General features: G+C 43.3%; 1 protein-coding gene across 13 annotated transcripts in view; it reads right to left on the reverse strand.

Annotated features, from left to right (window-relative positions):
• PRRC2C (proline rich coiled-coil 2C) overlaps positions 1-17,036 on the reverse strand; it is a 69,719-nt gene that overhangs the window by 25,678 nt on the left and 27,005 nt on the right. For 12 of the 13 annotated variants that reach the window (XM_050977343.1, XM_050977345.1, XM_018923489.3 and 9 more), the window contains exons 8-22: positions 16,771-16,904; positions 16,602-16,689; positions 16,198-16,339; positions 15,167-15,241; positions 13,845-14,460; positions 12,880-13,049; positions 11,605-11,851; positions 10,349-10,562; positions 7,391-9,754; positions 6,704-6,912; positions 5,952-6,106; positions 5,151-5,490; positions 4,602-4,687; positions 3,483-3,671; positions 810-1,061 (exon numbers count right to left, since the gene is read on the reverse strand). In XM_050977343.1, the coding sequence (XP_050833300.1) occupies positions 810-1,061; positions 3,483-3,671; positions 4,602-4,687; positions 5,151-5,490; positions 5,952-6,106; positions 6,704-6,912; positions 7,391-9,754; positions 10,349-10,562; positions 11,605-11,851; positions 12,880-13,049; positions 13,845-14,460; positions 15,167-15,241; positions 16,198-16,339; positions 16,602-16,689; positions 16,771-16,904 (5,281 nt within the window). The remainder of the gene's footprint in view (positions 1-809; positions 1,062-3,482; positions 3,672-4,601; positions 4,688-5,150; positions 5,491-5,951; positions 6,107-6,703; positions 6,913-7,390; positions 9,755-10,348; positions 10,563-11,604; positions 11,852-12,879; positions 13,050-13,844; positions 14,461-15,166; positions 15,242-16,197; positions 16,340-16,601; positions 16,690-16,770; positions 16,905-17,036) is intronic. The other variant, XM_018923486.3, reaches the window with a different exon arrangement.

A 17,036-nucleotide genomic window follows, 5' to 3' on the forward strand; every position in this document is an offset into this window, starting at 1 on the left:
TGGTTGAGACAGAAGGCAACCAACCTGGGTCTATGCTTAGGAAACTGCTTTTCAAACCTACAAGGAGCATTTTTCCTGTGCCAAAGCAAGTGTCACTATTAAGCAGTAGCCACTCAAACTGCATCACTTCTTTACATTTGAGAGATGACAACCAGAGTACTTGCTGAAGACACAGGCAGAAAGGAGATGCCTCTGGGGATGTTTTTCAGCCCCATCTAAGAACTGACCTGCAGAGCAATGAATCCCTACACCAGATCACCATCTCACGGCTGAGCAGTTATAAAGAAAACAGGGGACTATGATGAGTCCTAAATATTGTGAAGCTCTGCAGGGAATATCTAGACAATATCCAAGCCAAGAGGATACACATGACCATCTAGGGACACAGAACAAGCTTTACCTAAAGCTTTAGCACATTCCTAGTTTAGAGATTTCTTTTCTTCACAGAACAGCACTTAACTCGCAGCTTGAGGTCATCCATACACTCATCCAGCAATCATGCACAACTTCACTTCTCTGCTGGAAGTCATCTTGCATACATCACATTGATCCAAGTCTACAGACTCTGCCTACACCAGGCTCCAGTGCCACACTCCACAGCAGGACTCAGGAATGAGTTCTGCCAGTCAGCAGAACAGATTTCCAAGCTGATCTGTGCTCAGGGACAAGACAGCAGATCTCTGCAGCACTTCTTAATTCAAGCAGTACCAATGTTTCCTATCTGCCACTCAGTGGGCTCTGCTGTCCAAGCACCACCAGCAGGCAACCACCTCACTTGAATCCCATTTTACATACAGGATTTTTCTTACCTTTGTGTTTGTCCCAAACTCTGGAGCAGACACAGATATCATCGTTCCTATCTCGGTGCTGAGCTCGCTCGCTGCTTTGGTCTCCTTGGTAGTGACAGGTTCTGGGCTTCTGACAGAGGTGGGAGATGGCTTCTCCTGTCCCTCAGGCTCTCCCTGCTGGGCATCCTTCACCTTCCTGTTCTTTAAAGAACGCTCTTTCCCAATAGGACCAGGTTTATACTCTTTGTTTTCTACCGGGCTCAAGTCTGGAAGCTAAGTTAGTGTTAACTGGTCAGTCATGCCTTCCTCTCTGTGTCCTATCCAACAAAAATACTTTAACATGCTAAAAGTCATTGTTTAAACAGAACAAAGCTTTTCAAGGAAATGCATTTTCTAGCAGGTAAAGAATTTGAGACTAAGTCATAAGTACATGAAATGCATTGATTCTGAACATTAGGAATCTAAACCATGGTTTTCAAGCAATGAATTTTTTATGTGAAGTGGCAGAGTTCAAACACAAAAATACAAAATAATGTCAGTTTGATTGTCCTTACAAGAAAAGCACAAAAAAAAAAAACAGAAACCATATGACTTTGTATAACTACAGGTTATTTTAATTTTCAAGGATTCAGGATTTTATGGGACCTCAGGAAACTAGAACAGAATAATTTGAAATTATCTTGACATATGGACGCTGGTAGCATTTTCCCCTGGAAGCTGATCACTAAAGGGATCCAGAAAAAATAAAAAACCTACACACAAGTGTTGCCTTATACTGCAGACACCATGGCTGGATCCCTGCTGCAATTCAGCAGTTCCTTTCTGTGCAGCTGAATTACAGCAGAATGAAGGGCTCTAGGGAACCTGAATGCTCTGCTGCTTCAACAGCCACGTCCTTTCTGGCTGAGACTCTCAGTCCACTTCACTACTGAGCAGCACTAAAATCCCTTCAAGGCAGTCCTGAAAATCCAATTCCTTAAGCTTTCATAGCAGAAAGACAGAAGCTGCTGGTAATTGTTTTTCTCAATACAAACCAGGTATTTTGGGAGTGGATGAAGACTCTCTAAAATACCCCAAATAATTTTTTCTCAATTTATAGAGGCTGAAATTCCTCCAGACACTTTAAGGTCACTTAAACCTTCATACTTCACCTTGGAAAGGTAAATTGCTTTGTTTCAAGTATGGTCCACTTACACTGCCCATATTAATTCAACAATTCCAACTTCCAATCTTGAATATAAGCTTGCATTTAGGCTTCACAGCAGACAATATCACCACAGGGGTGGTGAGTGTGTATGAATTGTTTGTTTGTTGAGATTTATTTTTTGTCACCAAGGCAGTTAGATTTACAGCTGCCTCACTCAAAGGAGTGTAAACAATATTACCCTCCAGTGCATTTACTATTTAGTCACATAGGTGTCTTTCAACAAAATCTGCAGAAGTCTTGATAGCTCTAAACAAGCAGAAAAAAGGAACTTTCTACACAGTGTCAAGTAGACTATCTCTATATATATATTTAACTTTGGAGTTCAGTATCTGGAAGTGATTTTACTGGGCAGTTTTAGGCATGCTGCAGTGAATCTGAACCATGGGGTACTGGAATTCACCAGCAGTTTTAATCAGTGCATATTTCTCTGCTGAACAGGTTTTATATTCTGCAGTGAAAGCCATGAACTGCAACACATACACTCAGTGTCTCATACAGCAGAAGCTAAATTCATTCTGTGACTGAACTTACAGATTTCAGCTCTTTTTTTTGGAGGGGGGGGAACCCAACAAACAACCAAAATCTAAACAACCAACACAAAGAAACATCCACTCCTCTAGAAAGACAAAAGGGCTTTAATTACATCAGGACTGCTGCCAAATCTCAGCCATCAAGAGGGACTGGAATAGCTGATGCTCTAAGTCACCAGACAAGTTTATCTGCTATAACCTTCTCTTTCTGAGAATTAGAAGCTGGTGCTGAGTGCTAGTGATGCACAGATTAGTGTACACTGGAGGTGGAAATAGCAGAAAATCTCTGGAAGGCAAGCAACACACTTATTTTTTAAGCTGTTATAAGTTTGAATAACTATTTAGTATTAGTTGCAAAAAATTGAGTTATTCAGACATCTGAATTCTCCAGTTCATCCATTTGAACTGGAGACCTCCAACTAATGTCCCTAACATTCCTCCCTTTCCTCACAACACTTCTTTTTCTGCAACTTCACGTACTCATCAGTTGATAACCTGGCTACAAAATTAAGCAGGGCACCATTCATCATTTAGGGGGCAAGGCAGGAAGAACCACTGCACTTGCAGACCCAGCCAGGGCAGCACTGCAATGCTGCTCCCAAACAGCTCTCAAGGCCTGAATGAAGCAAGCTCAAAAAAAAAACCCCAAAAACCCAGAGAACTCAAACTGCAAACAAAACCAAAGCACTCACCACATCCACGGTTTCCCAACAAAGCTATCACAAATCCATACTCCCTTCCCTGGCTCCCAACACAGAACCAATGTGCAGCCTCTGCTGGGCTCAAATGCTGTTTAATTACCTTGCACATCTTCTCTGCAGGAACCATCTTGTTGATTGTAATAGAAAATATAAAAAGGGATACAATTTTCATGGGTCTAGTCTAACTCAGTATTCTATTCTGCTATTTTGTAACCCTTTTTTGATTGAACTTTGTAATGCAATTATGACCTTTTACCTTTTGTGCTTTGATGGGTCCAGCCCGAGGCTGTTTCTGTCTCTGCTCTTTGGGTTCTGGTAATTTGTCAGTGGACTTCTCAGACAGCACAGGACCAACTTCATTGTCACTGCCACTGGAAGCTGGGGCTCCAAACTGAATGGTTTCTATACCAAGATCAACTCCACCTTCTTGGCCAGGCTTTGTCCCCTGGTTAAAAAAGCAAACATTTAACCCATTCTGAAAAATTTCTGTGTCAGTACTATGACAATGCTTCAGAAAAGACCACAAAACATGCTCAGCTGAAAACCACTAGAAGGGTACTCTTGTCTTTTGCAGAGGTACCATTTGTGACTGCAGCAGATTTGCAAGAATACACAATATCTGAACATACACTTCCTTCTCCTCAAGTCTCTACTGTAAAGGCAGCTCATGAAAAAGCAGCGAAGAAATATGTAAACATCACCAAGATCAAGAGAAGCAAGTGCAATTCAGGTTCACAACATTCTCTGGGAAGTTCAAAATTTAATGCTCAATTCAAGAGAAACAGTAAGAAATAGAAAAGCATTTCTATTGTGCAGTTCAAATGGTCTCCTACAACAGCTGTCTCAACATTCTTGCTGTTTAAAACAATTAAGAGCAAAAAAGTACCAGGAAAGTAAAAACACATCACTTCAAATGCAAAATTTAAGGCTATGCAAATTCCATGGGAATACCCACAGATAATATTGTCATAAAGCACTGACTGATTTTTCTATCTCCAATTTAAGGAACACAAAACCCCTTTGGCTCCTTGGAGAGATCCTGTTTCTGTCTATATTACTGAACTCTACATAAAAAACTACACAAACAGGGCATTTTTAATTTGGAAATGCAATGAATGACAGATTTAACCATGAATATCAACAGAATCTGTGAATGGCTGAGTTATTATCAAGAGAACACCTTTTCCCTGATGCAATTATAAAACCACCAGTCTATATCTCCCATGGTTCTGTACTATCTCCTGACTCCATGGAATTCTACACATTAGCTTAAGTATCTGCACTCTTGGATAAATGGATAATTCATACCCAGCCCCAATGAGATATAATTTGGGTAAGCTTCACACACAGCTTCTCTTCTTCCCCTCATTCTTACCTCTGGAGATGGAGCTGAACCAAAAGATGTCAGAGGCTTGTTCCAGGCACTGACTGAAGGTGGCTGAGGTGGGCTAATGGGTCCCACTGGCAATTAAGAAAAGAAAGAGTTAAAAAACCTCTCAAGTTGCTAGAGGTATTCAAATCAATGTATTGACTGACTGAGAAGTAATTTACAGATGTCTTGAGTAAATAAGCTTTAATTAACTTATTCAGTGGTTTAAAATGTGCTACCTATTCAGTTGCTTTCAAGTGGGGCAATTAACACGTCTGGAACAATTATCAAGTCTGACAAAACAGACTCCTCAAAGGAGTGACAGTTGCTCATTTCTTGTGAGCAAAGAACATAGTAACATAAAATAGCGACTAATACTATACTGCAAACCCCTCTTTTTGGAGGTTACTATGCTGCACGTGGGAATGCTGCCCTCATTCCCTGTACAGAACCCATCTGCAGGTAAAAACACAACCAGAGAGCCAGCTGGCCCACCAGCTTTCTCTAAACACAAGGCTTGCTTCCTCCACCTCAAATCCAAAAGCCAGCACTTACATTTTTTGGAGATGTCGTTCAGAACTGCTGTAGGAGGCACTTTGTTGTCCCATAATTCAGCTCCCAGGCCGTTGTGAGGCTGGGTGTTCTGCAGGACTTTGCCTGACACGGTGAAGTCTGTGCTGGCTGTCCCTGCTGCAGCCTGGCTTTGTGCTGGAACAGGAGCCTGGGGCTGGGCTGGAGACTGGGCTGGGCAGGGAGGCTGAGCCTGAGCTTGAGCCTGAGCCTGGGCCTGCTGTGCAGCTGCAGCTGCTGCCTGCTGCTGCTTTTTGGCAAATCTGGGGGGCAGCTTGGAATTCTGACCTCGGCCTTTTTCGCTTGATCCTTTTTTGGTCCAAACCTGTAGGGAGAAGCCAATTTTATTCTTCCGGGTGACAACGTGTACAGACAGCAATTGCAGAGTGCAAAATGCAAAAAGCAAACTGATTAACCCAGCCTTACAGCCTTATATTTTTTTGGGGGGGTATTTAACCACAGGAACAATGATTTCTCATCCATTTTCTTCTTGGAATCAACTGATATACAAGCAATAGGGCAAATCTTTATCACAGAATGAAAAATGGTGTTTTTCTCAGTTTGCCAATTCCACCTGCCTGACAGTGCCTGATTGAGAAGTACAAAATCCCAAGGCGACTACATCAAAATTAATTTTATTTACTAAACAGGAACAACATTAAATATAACTAAGTAGTTGTATTTAGAAGGAGAAAATTCATCTTTTTTGGAAAGAAGTTTCTGCACCCCTGACAATCCCAGTACTGCAAGCAGCTTTTTCCCCCACTATAAATGCTGGTCTTGTACCTGCACTGTTTGTTCTTCCTTCTTTCTGCGCTCTTCATCTTGCAAGCGTTTTTGCTGCTTCTTAGACACCACTTCTGTGAAACCATCATCATTCAAGTTAGATTGGGAGTCTTCAACTACTGTCACTTCAGGGTGATCATCAATGATCACAACACCTATAGGAAAAGGAAAGGTATAGATGCTGCTGTTTCAACAGCTTCAGGTGCAATGCACCAAGCCAAAATTGGCTTTGGAGTGGAAGTTACTTCCCCACAGACACAGATGGGGGCCCTGATCAATGGCAAGCTTCTGCTTGCCAAGTGCTTTTGCTGCTGAGCTCAAAGGTAAGGAGTTCCTATTTAAGAATTTTAAAACTGGAGCTTCCTGTACCAGATTCTCCAGGCAATTATTAAAACACAGTAAAGAATAACGAACAGCCCTCCCAGATATCAAGTCTAAAGCCTAGCAGTGATAACCGCTGCCTTTACTTTTGAAAATTAACTAAATTATGAGAATGTGATGGAGAATGGTAGGAATGAAAGGTTATGATTATACAAAATTGTTCTCATCTACATGTAACACAAAATTAGGTTTGCCACCTTTTAGAGGCACATACATTATCAGGTATCACAAAGACAGCCATGCTCAAGTGCACAATTATTCTCGTGTTTAAAAAAAAAATCCCCTTTTTAAAAAAATTTCAAACATCTAGCTCTATATGCAACAAAACTAGCAGAACTATCAAAAATTATTAGAATATTATCAATACATACTTGCATAATTATTAAGATCAAATTGAGACAAGGCATCCACTTTTTCCTTTGGCTTCTTTGGACCAGCCTTTGGCTCTTCTCTCTTTTTGCCACTTGCATCCTTGGTGGTCTTCTGTCCTGCAGCAGTGACACCTCCATCCTCCTGATGTACAGAGTTGCCATTGGCAGGATCAACACCAGGCACAGGTGCTGCCTGCTCTTCAAATGGCCTGTGTTGGAAAAAAAAATTGAAAATTAAGCCACAGAGAACACTCAGGAGGGAATTACCAATTTAATTCAGATCCCACTGTAGGGCTGTAAGTGCTTAAGCATCTGTCAACCTGCTTGTTTGTGCTAGGTGACTGATCTAAAATGCAATGCAGCAATTTATATTTTAACTGCAAAACTGCTCACACAAACACTTCTGCCTGCATCCAAATCTCAAGAAACATAGCTCAACTCAGAAACAGCAATGCAATTTTTTCTAAATTAGGCTTTTTTAGTATTGTGCATACAAGAACACTTAGCTCTCAGCTTCAGGTTCCATGTGTCTGTACATGAACAGAAAAAACAGAGCCACGGCTGCACCCTATCAGTGTCTTTTCCACCACTGTGTGGATCTAAACAAGCTGCTTATGGTTTCAAATCCCAAGAAGACAACAGAGGACCATCACCCTGTGTGCTTCCTCACAGAGGCTGGCTACTCACCCTCTTTTTCCACTTCTGGGAGGAGGACCACTCCGCCTTTCACTCCGGGGCCCTGAGAAGTTCCTCCCTGGTTTAGCTGGCCCGTTGTTGCCCCGTCGGTTCTGACGGTCTATTCCAGGTCGCTGACTAGAGAAGCTTCTCTTGGCTATTTCCCTTTTTGGAGCTCCAGCATTTTCTCCTGCCTTTGCAGTGACCTGTGCTGCTGCATCTGCTGTTTTCTTCTCATCCCTTTCCCGCCTCTCATTGAAGTCGCTGCTTTCTGAGGCTGTTTCCCACTCCTCATTTGCCTGGTCTGAAGAATTCTGGTTGGATAAGTCTGGTGTCTTACTTCCTGACACATCCAGAGCAGGGTTGGAGGGCTCATTAACTGCATTATTAACTGTGGCACTCGTTGTGGAGCTGGTCACCACCTCACTGATCTTGGATGCAGCCTCTCTCTCTTTTAGGCGCCTGAAGCGTGGTGGCTTGTCCTGCCTTGGAGGCCGGGCAGGCCTCTGTCTTCGGGGCCTCTCTCTATTCGGATCAAACTTTCTCTCAAATTTTGGAGGTCTTTTATCAATTGGTATGGGACCATAATGCTCATTTCTTCTTGGAGGCTCTCCATCTTCTGGTTTAATGATCTCTGTTTGCCTGGGGTTCCACTGATTGTCCCTGTAGGCCGGTCTCCTTATTGTGGATGGACGTGGAGGACGTCCCCCGGGATCCCTGCCACCACGCCTGTATATTCCCCCTCTGCCTCGTCTAGAAGGCTCTCCTTTAGGAAGAAACCCTGGTTTGGGCTTGTTCTCATAATCTCTGATGTATGTTTTTTCCAGGGATCTGTTGTCTACTCTGATATTGTTCTCAGGTTTGAACGACAGGGGCTTCGGAGGCTTCTTGCCATCAGCTCTTTCTTCTCTTTTGGGGTGCTTGCCCTTGACGATGCTGTCTTTGTCTGAGAGCAGGGTGTCACTCGCGCTCTCGTGCACTTCACTGTCAGAATCTGTCTCCGAGCCATGCTGGCGCCGCCGCTTCGGGATTACTTCAAAGTCAGAACTCTCACTACGAGTTTCACTCTCTTCTCTTTGCCTAACAGGCCCTGAAGGCACATGCTCTGATCTAGGCTTAGGATCTCTGTAGTGTGGGTACTCTCTGTTATGGCCTCTACTGCCCCGACCACGTCCTCCATAAGAACCCCTGTAGCTACGACCCCTAGAATAATACTCACCCCGACCTCTGCCCCTGTATCCCTGATCTGGGAACCAGTCCCTATCCCTGGCCTCCTTCCAGTATGTCCTAGGTGGTAAGCCAGGCTCTCTTTTCACTGGCCTGGTTTCTAGGCGTGGTTTCTCCACCACCTCCTTGCTCACCACCTTCTCAGCCTGTTTGTCCTCCTTGCTGGCAGGAGCGGGGGGCTGCGCGTGGGGCGGGGGCTGAGCGGCCGGCGGGGCGGCCGGGGGCTGCGGGAGGGCCGGGGGCAGCTGGGCAGTGGCTGGCTGGGCAGCTGGGAGCTGCTGCTGGACTGCAGGGGCAGGGGGCTGCACCACAGCTTTAGCTGCTGCCTCAGGCTGACTGCTCTCCTGGCTTGCTGGTGCTGGGGCAGCATCCTGGGTTATCTTCTTAGCCAGAGGAGCGCTGCTGGAGGTGGATCTCTCGGGCTCAGCCTGAGACGGTGGCACTTGAGGTGATTCCTTTTTGTCACTTTTTTCAGGCTTGCCTGGTTTTTCACTAGCTGTCTTTTCTCCTTCCTTCTCCTTCCTCTGCTCGCGCTCTTCTCTCTGTTCACGCTCTTCCTTCATGTCCCTAAGCACAGGTTTCTTAATAGGACCTGATCTTCTCACTGGTCTGTCACTGCCTTCGTCTCGCCTGCCATAGCCAGGCCTAGGACCCCATCTTGTTTCAGACTTAGGTTTGAAAGTTTTTTCAGGTTTTGGTCCTTCTGATGTTCTATTAGTGATCAAAATTTCTTTTTTAGGTTTAATCTCAAGTCTCTCAATTGTCTCCTTTGTCTCAATAGGTCTGTTACTTAATTTAGGGATATTTGCTGCTGTTTCACTCCTCTGGTCTTCTGATTTTAGAGAGTAACTTGAACCATGGGAAATGCTTCTCTTTAATGAAGAGTGACTTTCCCCCATAGGCACCAATTCTTCTGGAGAACTACGTGTAACCTTCTCACTCACTCCTTCAAAATTAACTGCTGTGTTAGGTGTGTCAGTCTGGAGAGGTTGTACGTCTTCCAAAGGCCTGCTTGGGAACTTCTGTATCTCTACCTCTCCCGATTCCCTGAAAAATTCTGTCTTTGGATGAGAATCCAATTGGTTGTGTTCTACAGGATAAGCACTGGCAGGGACAGCAACTCGTTCTTGCTCCAAGTGTGCTTCAGACCTAAGCAGAAAGCAATTAAGATTATTAGCATGTGGGGGAAAAATTTACTCATACATAATTACTCAAATCAAATAATTTTCTACTAAGGATCCATGTTTGCTCTAGGAAGTAACAGGAAATAGTTTTTAATGGAGCCACCAACTATTATACAGAGGGCAGCAGAATAAAAAGAACTTCTGCATACTTCTAAGCAGCAGAGGAAAATCCTGACCATTCACCATGGATCAAAGGCCAAAAGGACTTTTGCTTTATACCACTTGTACTTAACACACCACTTTTGAAACAAATACACATCGGACAACAGTTCTCTAAAATGGGAAGAACTGAGTGCAAATGGAGGAGAACACTGTTCAGCAAAACTGCAAATTCAAAATATTCTGGCAAATACCATTCATCTAGGCTAAACAAGGACTAAATTGTCTTTCTACATCCTGCTACAGAGCAGGGTCTTCTGTTTTGTACAACAGCACCAAGCACTCTGCATGCCCCAGTCACAACTGCTCCTTTCAAGTTTTGAGTGAAGCTAAAACCCAGTCAGTCAAAACTGGATTTTAGAATCTGTGTGACTTTGAGAGTGGCACAACTCAGGCTTACCTCAAATCATCAGGCTCTTCTAAGACCTTGGGAGGAGAGGTGGACTGCTGAGATTCTGCGTGGGGGTAGGGCTCTGAGCCCCACATCATGCGTGGCTCTGACAGAGGCACACTGTGCTCCCTGGCAGAGCGAGCCATGTGCTCAAACGAGTCTGAACCAGCTGCTGAGCCCTCCAGCTGCTCTCTTCTCATCAGTGGCTTGGGAGGCATAATTCCTGTGGCAGAGTGAAGTTCAACAATTGAAACAAATTTAACACTAGCAAAGAAACCGACCTCAATACAAACAAAGCCTGTCAGGAGGTACCAAGGAATGCTGTTCTCTCCCCTCCAATCTCCTTCCCTCTGAAACCAAATGTCTATTCCCTGCCAGCAGATCTCAGACTGACTAAATCACACTCAACACTTGTATCCCATGTCCCAACAAAAGGAAAAATTGTCTGCTTTCACTATAATAGGAAGAACCAGGCCTGTGGACCTGTAAACTCATACATGAAGATTGTGCTGTAACATCTGAATGGCAAAAGGCAAGGAGAGTGTACACACAGGCAGTTTTTTATACTCTATTATTCCAGCTTTTTCCTTTGTACCGTTCCAAAGAAATTCTGTAGTTTTCACTATCTCTGCCATTTCCTCCATTCATTCCTTGCACTCACTGAGGATACCCTTTCCCTTGCTCTGTAGTTGGGCAGGTATCTTCATTACATTACATGACAGACTTCTATTATTTATGCCCAACAGCTTTCCTAACTGCAAATCAGATGGCCATTCCACAAATTAAAAAGGACTTTTTACGGTCAAGAGTCTGAAACCACAAATTTATTAAGACACTGGAGCTGTTAATATGTAATGTAAACCCAGAAAAGTTTAATGGGATTTTTTAGGAAGCAATGTAGTGCCAAGTGCTAAGAATTAATGAAACACAAATGGTATATATACTTTTTCTCAGTTTAACCTAACTCTTGCCAGCTTTCTGTCTGTAACAAAGAAAGGCTTATGCTGACATTCCCAATCATCTTAACTGTCACTTACATGCCTGCAGTGTGACAGCTGGGATTTTACTTTATAGTCAAAGGTATACATTCTCATAGGAATACAATTTTAGTGACATATGCCTACAATCTATTTTGTCTCAAACAATAAAATAATGTCGATTTCTTCTTAAAAACCCACCCATTCACTAAACAAAGAGTGGTCAAGGAAAGACATCTAGCTCAAAATCAAAGAAGTTCAACAGCAAAGCAATGTTTCCAGGTTTACCTGGATGAATAGGAGGCATATCCATGGCAGGTCTTCCCGACATCATCCGTGGGTCCATGTAGGATTGCATCATGAGCCAGCGGGGGTCAAAGCCCATGGAAGCCAAATGCTGGGGATGGGGCTGCATGGGCTGGTAGAGGGGTCTGTGCTGGGGGGGTGGGACAGGGCCACTGGAAGGCTGGGAGGGAGCAGATTGTGGAAGGACACCTTGCTGCTGTTGCTGCCACTGCTGCTGTTTCATTTGCTCCTGCAGATGAAAAGCCAGTATTACAGGATAGGAGCGTGCTTCTTGTTGATGGGGTGACAAAACTATTTTTTGTCTTCTTAAAAAGGAAAGAAGCTTAGAAGTCTTTCTTTTTGATTAGGTGAAAAAGGTATCTCATAGGCCTAAAGGACTTTACCTCAAACTTAAGGACAGTTAATTGGACAGAAGCCCAAAAGTCTTGCTTAGGCAACTGACTAGAAAAAGAAGTGAACAAAGAAACTAATAATTTTTGTGAGGTGTTTTACTAAGAGCAAAGACTTCCTACACTTAGCTTAGTTTTTCTCTGTTATTTTGTCTTTTATTAAACTTTTTTGTTTCTAACACTGTAACAGAAACCATCCTGCTGATTTTGATGCCTCCAAAAGTAGCTGAGCTATCTTAGGTGTGTTACAGACTTCTGAGAGCTTATGAGACCTAGCTTGAGAAGGCTACTATAACATTACAGGACTTTTTGATAAGATGAAGACTTGAGCACAGCTCTAATAATCCTTGGAAACAACTAGTACAATTATCTCCAGGACAGCAAGTATTCTGGAAGTTAATTGTGAACATGCATCAGGATAATGTAGGAGAAAAGGGAGAAAACCAGACTGGACAACTAACAATAGCTACAGCTTAACTGGTGTGCAGCTGAGACACAGAACAACCTATACTTTGTGCATGTCATTAATGCCAAGTGCTCCTTAGACCACAGGACCCAAATTTAATTGTGAGTGTCACACCCTTTTAGGATAAACTGCAGAAATAATCAATCATCAGACTTCAGGCTCTACAGGCGAGCCCAGGGCAATGCCAGTGTGGGCCAGTTTCAAAGCTTCTCTAGCCCACTTACAGACCTTGCAAGTGACAAAAAGTGTTTCAGGCAGAGCAATAACTGCCAATATGATTTTCTAGAAGCTGGGAAGCAAAAACTCAGGATTTCTGAACTCCTTTGGTCACCCTGTTCTTCAGAATGAGGCAGAATACAGAATTCTTTAAATAAGCCTCCTTTTAATGAACTGGTTTGTTACCTGCTGCCTCTGAAATCTTGGTGGTAATGACTTCTGGAACTGCTTAGAATAGCCTGAGGAAACAGCAGGACGAGGCTGGGATCCTGAGTCTGGCTCATTCTCATGAGTAACCTGTGAAACTTCCTTCTCATTCCGACCACTGTCTTGGCGAGTAAAGACTGCTTGATCTTCTGAAAAAACAACCCAACAAAACCCCCACCTATGTGAGACAACAGTCCATCTTAAAATGGACAATTTTACCAGAATATCAGCTAAAGAATGTTCTAAAATGTCTGCTTTCTCTAACTTCACATTTAAAGGGTCAAAAAGTCAAGGACAAACCCTCAAAACAGAACAACAGCTGTTAATACACCTCTGTCTTTTTAAAACTCAGATACGTTGGGAAATCAACCACTGGCATTCGGGTTACTGCTATTACGTGATTTAAGAAGTGCTGTATCAATGACACCATATCACATTTGGATCAAGTTTTTTTTCATTAAGTAAGGTTTGGTTTTACAATCAATTTTATCCACTTAAATCTAATATAACCTTATCAAGCACAGTCTAACAGTTTTCTTGTGGCATTCAAGCTTCAGTACAAAAAATGCACCACATTTAAATAGGTGCCCTTTGTGTCTACTTCTCTGTGCTTGCTGAAAGAACAGAATAGCTGAAATAATTTGCACTGCTTTTTAAACAACATGGGTGGCTGACCCTTCCTTAAGAGGGGAAGAAAGCCTGCTTTTCTTTCTGTATTCCTCAACGTCCAAACTAAATCACAGAAGTCATTTTTTTCCCCTAATCTTTTGATGAGCTGGGCAAACAGGCTTAGCTCAAAGGACAGTTATCAGCTGTAATGCGCCAGGAAAATAATTGGTCTAGATGCACTGGTTAATTAGGTATGCAAACGAGACTTCTAGACAACAGCTATGCTCAGTGACTCAGCTTTAAGAAGGACAACTCCTACTTGTGTGCAAGCATACCTTTTTCTTCCTTGTTATTCTTGGTTTCACTTTCTTGTTTTTCTGCTACAGGTGTTGCCACAGGTTCTACAGGCTCAGGAACCTCATGTGCTGGTTTCTCCTCTTCTTTCTCTTTCTCATTCTCCTTCTCTTCTTTCTCCACCTCTTTTTCTTTCTCTTTCTCCACTTCTTGTTCTTTTGCCTTCTCGAGTTTTTCTTTTTCTTCTTTTTCCTTTTCCTTCTCCTTTTCCCTCTCTTTCTCCTTTTCCTTCTCCCTCTCTTTTTCTCGCTCCCTCTCCCGCTCCCTCTCCTTTTCCCTCTCCCGCTCCCGTTCTCTCTCCCTCTCCCTTTCTCTTTCCCTCTCCCTCTCCCTTTCTTTCAGAGGGTCTTCCCGGGAGGGTTTTGTCACACAGCCGAATTTCTCGTTTAACCGTTTGAGCTTCTCAGCACAAGCTGCTTTTCTCTGCTCTTCCATTCTCCTCTCTTCCTCCTCTCGCCGCTTACGGGCTCGCTCCACCGCGGCCGATATCTCTGACTGCTGCCTCCTCCTCTGCTTCCAAATTTCATCTTCATCTGGTACTGGTTTAGGGGGAAAGGGTCCCTGCCTTCCCATCTGCCTGTCAGGGGGAGGAGGGTGCTGCAGGAAGAAAATCAGTCAGGTTGAACACATGTTACAGAAGCAGCCAACTGAAATACATTTTAACTATTTGTCAACACATGTGCATCTGCATCTTTAAAAAGCAATACTTGGAAGAAAAAGCCAGCCCCCACCTTCCTGATCTGGCTCAGACTCTCACAACCTGGGCTCAGACAGGAGAGGTAAAGAATCACTTGGGCTCATGTCTGCTCTCCTCCCTATCACCATCAAGGCAAAGCAACAGCAAAGATAACAAAGCATATTTTAGATTTGGTTGCAGGCTGCTCTAAATCTCAGACAGAAGTCCCTCAAGGAGCCAAGGAATTTGAAGGTAGCTTAGGATAAAAGAGATTTTAGTTCACATTTCATTGGGATTCCATCTCCTTATCTGTCTTGGCAGCCCATTCCTCCAGCACTGTTCCCCTGCTCCTGTCCTCTCTGGCTCCCAAGTGGGGCTGGATAACTAAAAGCTCCTGAAATTCTTGTGCATTTCATTTGGCCCTTACAAAATGGGGCAGAGCTTTACACAATTGCAGTGTGGCTGTGTTGGAGTCCCATTCCTACCAGGCCCAGGCACTATGATCATTTCACTTGTCAAAGGAAAGTTTTATCATTATGTGAAGCATACTTTTCTTAGTCTAAATCTCTCCACCACAGACTAAAGAATTTAACTCAAGGAAATAAGGACAATTCTAATCCTTCTTACCGGTGGTAGAATAGATTTTGGAGGAAGAGCAGGGCCACCTCTTTCATGTATAGGAGGCTGTGGTGGACCTCGATCCTGTTGGATCAAACACAGCACCAAGGTCAAGCAAGGTTCTAACCACAGCAAAGCTGAAAAATTTTAGATTTACTCTTTTCTACTGCATTAAGACACTCCATCTAACAAGGCATCTGCATTCAACACAAATCTACACATGAAACAAGGGCAAAAACATTTTCACTTTTATGTACTGAGAGCTGAACAATTCAAGTTTATGTTCCTGCACCATTTTTCCTTAGATTCAATGTAGCATCAAACCTTAAAGAACAGTGTGATCTTTAATACAGAGATAAAGTGCAAGTAAAACTATTCCCAGACTTCCCATCTTCATTATTACTGGTGTCAAAAGAAAATACTTCTGGGAAATTTTCAAAACCAACAGCAGCTTTTCCTGGAGTGGGGGGGGGGGGGAAATAGGGCTGTAGCTGGCATAAACTGAGGTGGATGGAATATTCCTCTACTAGAGGAAACAAAAAATGGCTGAGTTGATGAATTCTACATGGTTTGTATAAAATCCATTAGTGAGAAGTGAACTCACATTACAGCTAAGCTGCACTGCAGAAAGTGGACCATGATAATAAAAAAATCCCCACACCCATGAAAAATGTGAGGGCTATTTATCCATTGGAAAACCTGATAAATACCAGAATGGCTTCATCCAGTTCCAGGGATGGACACACGAGTATGGAGCCTGTCAGCTGAGCCCCAGTGCCTGATGAAGAGCTCTGGCCCCTCAGGGGTGTGGGGCAGGACACTCTACATAAAGCCAGGCTATTTTTGTGCTGCGAGCAGAGGCAGCTAAGTTGTCTGAGCAGCACCTGATCAGTTAGCAGAGCTCAGATAATGCTTTCAGCAGCTAATGCCTTTCCTCATGCTCATAACCTTAATTGACCTGACAGTTTGGAAAGACACCTGAGTCAGAGCTCTCCTGACAAGGCTGTTGCCACAGGAGCTGAAGAGAAGAGCACACAAACCTGATCAAGCTGAGAGCTTTTGCTGTAAGACCCTTTGGCTGCTGCTGTGGAAACCTGGGTAGCAGACTTGGCATTTGTCTGTTCTTCAGTTTCCTTCTGGCCATCAGGACTCTGGGAATCTTTTGATGGTGTTTGTTCATCACTATGTGCAAAGAAATAAGAAAAACAGAATGCATACTCCACACAGGTATTTGGTGATTTATCTCCTAGCCTCAGCATTTCTTAGTCAGGATAATTTCTACTCCACACCCAGCTGACTGGAGTCTGCAGGCAGTTATACAATTGCATACAGTATTAAATTACTGGAATTAGTGCTACTGGAATGAGTACTCACACTCATTTCATTAATCTTCCCAAAATCTAGTTAAGTGACATTTCCCATCTAACAGGCAACAGCAACTCACCCACTTTCCTTCTCTTTCTGACTGCTTCCTTGCTCATCATCATCACTGAAATTCAACTGCTCAGTGTAATCCACTTCACTCTGAGCACCTGATGCATAAACAAATGTTCAATTAACCTTTCAGAAACATTCAGCATACAAATAACAGACCATTAATCTCATGTTCTTACCTGCCCAGCCTTCATCAGCCTCAGCATCCAGATTATCAAATTTATCAAGCTCTTTGAGTTCACTAGCACTGAGAATGGATGGGCGTTCAATAGGTTCTGAGCACCATGAGGGTGGGCCTCTTCCCCTTGGGCCTCTAAAAAATGAGAGAAACAAAAGCTGCTGTCACTACTTATCCACAAATGACAGAGAAAAGGTCAACTTGTGTGTTCATTATTTGAAATATACATTGCTGTTGTTTCAAGCACAGTGAACTCTCATCTACATG

This window comes from Serinus canaria, chromosome 8 (genome assembly GCF_022539315.1).
Source record: "Serinus canaria isolate serCan28SL12 chromosome 8, serCan2020, whole genome shotgun sequence".
Classification (NCBI taxonomy): domain Eukaryota; kingdom Metazoa; phylum Chordata; class Aves; order Passeriformes; family Fringillidae; genus Serinus; species Serinus canaria.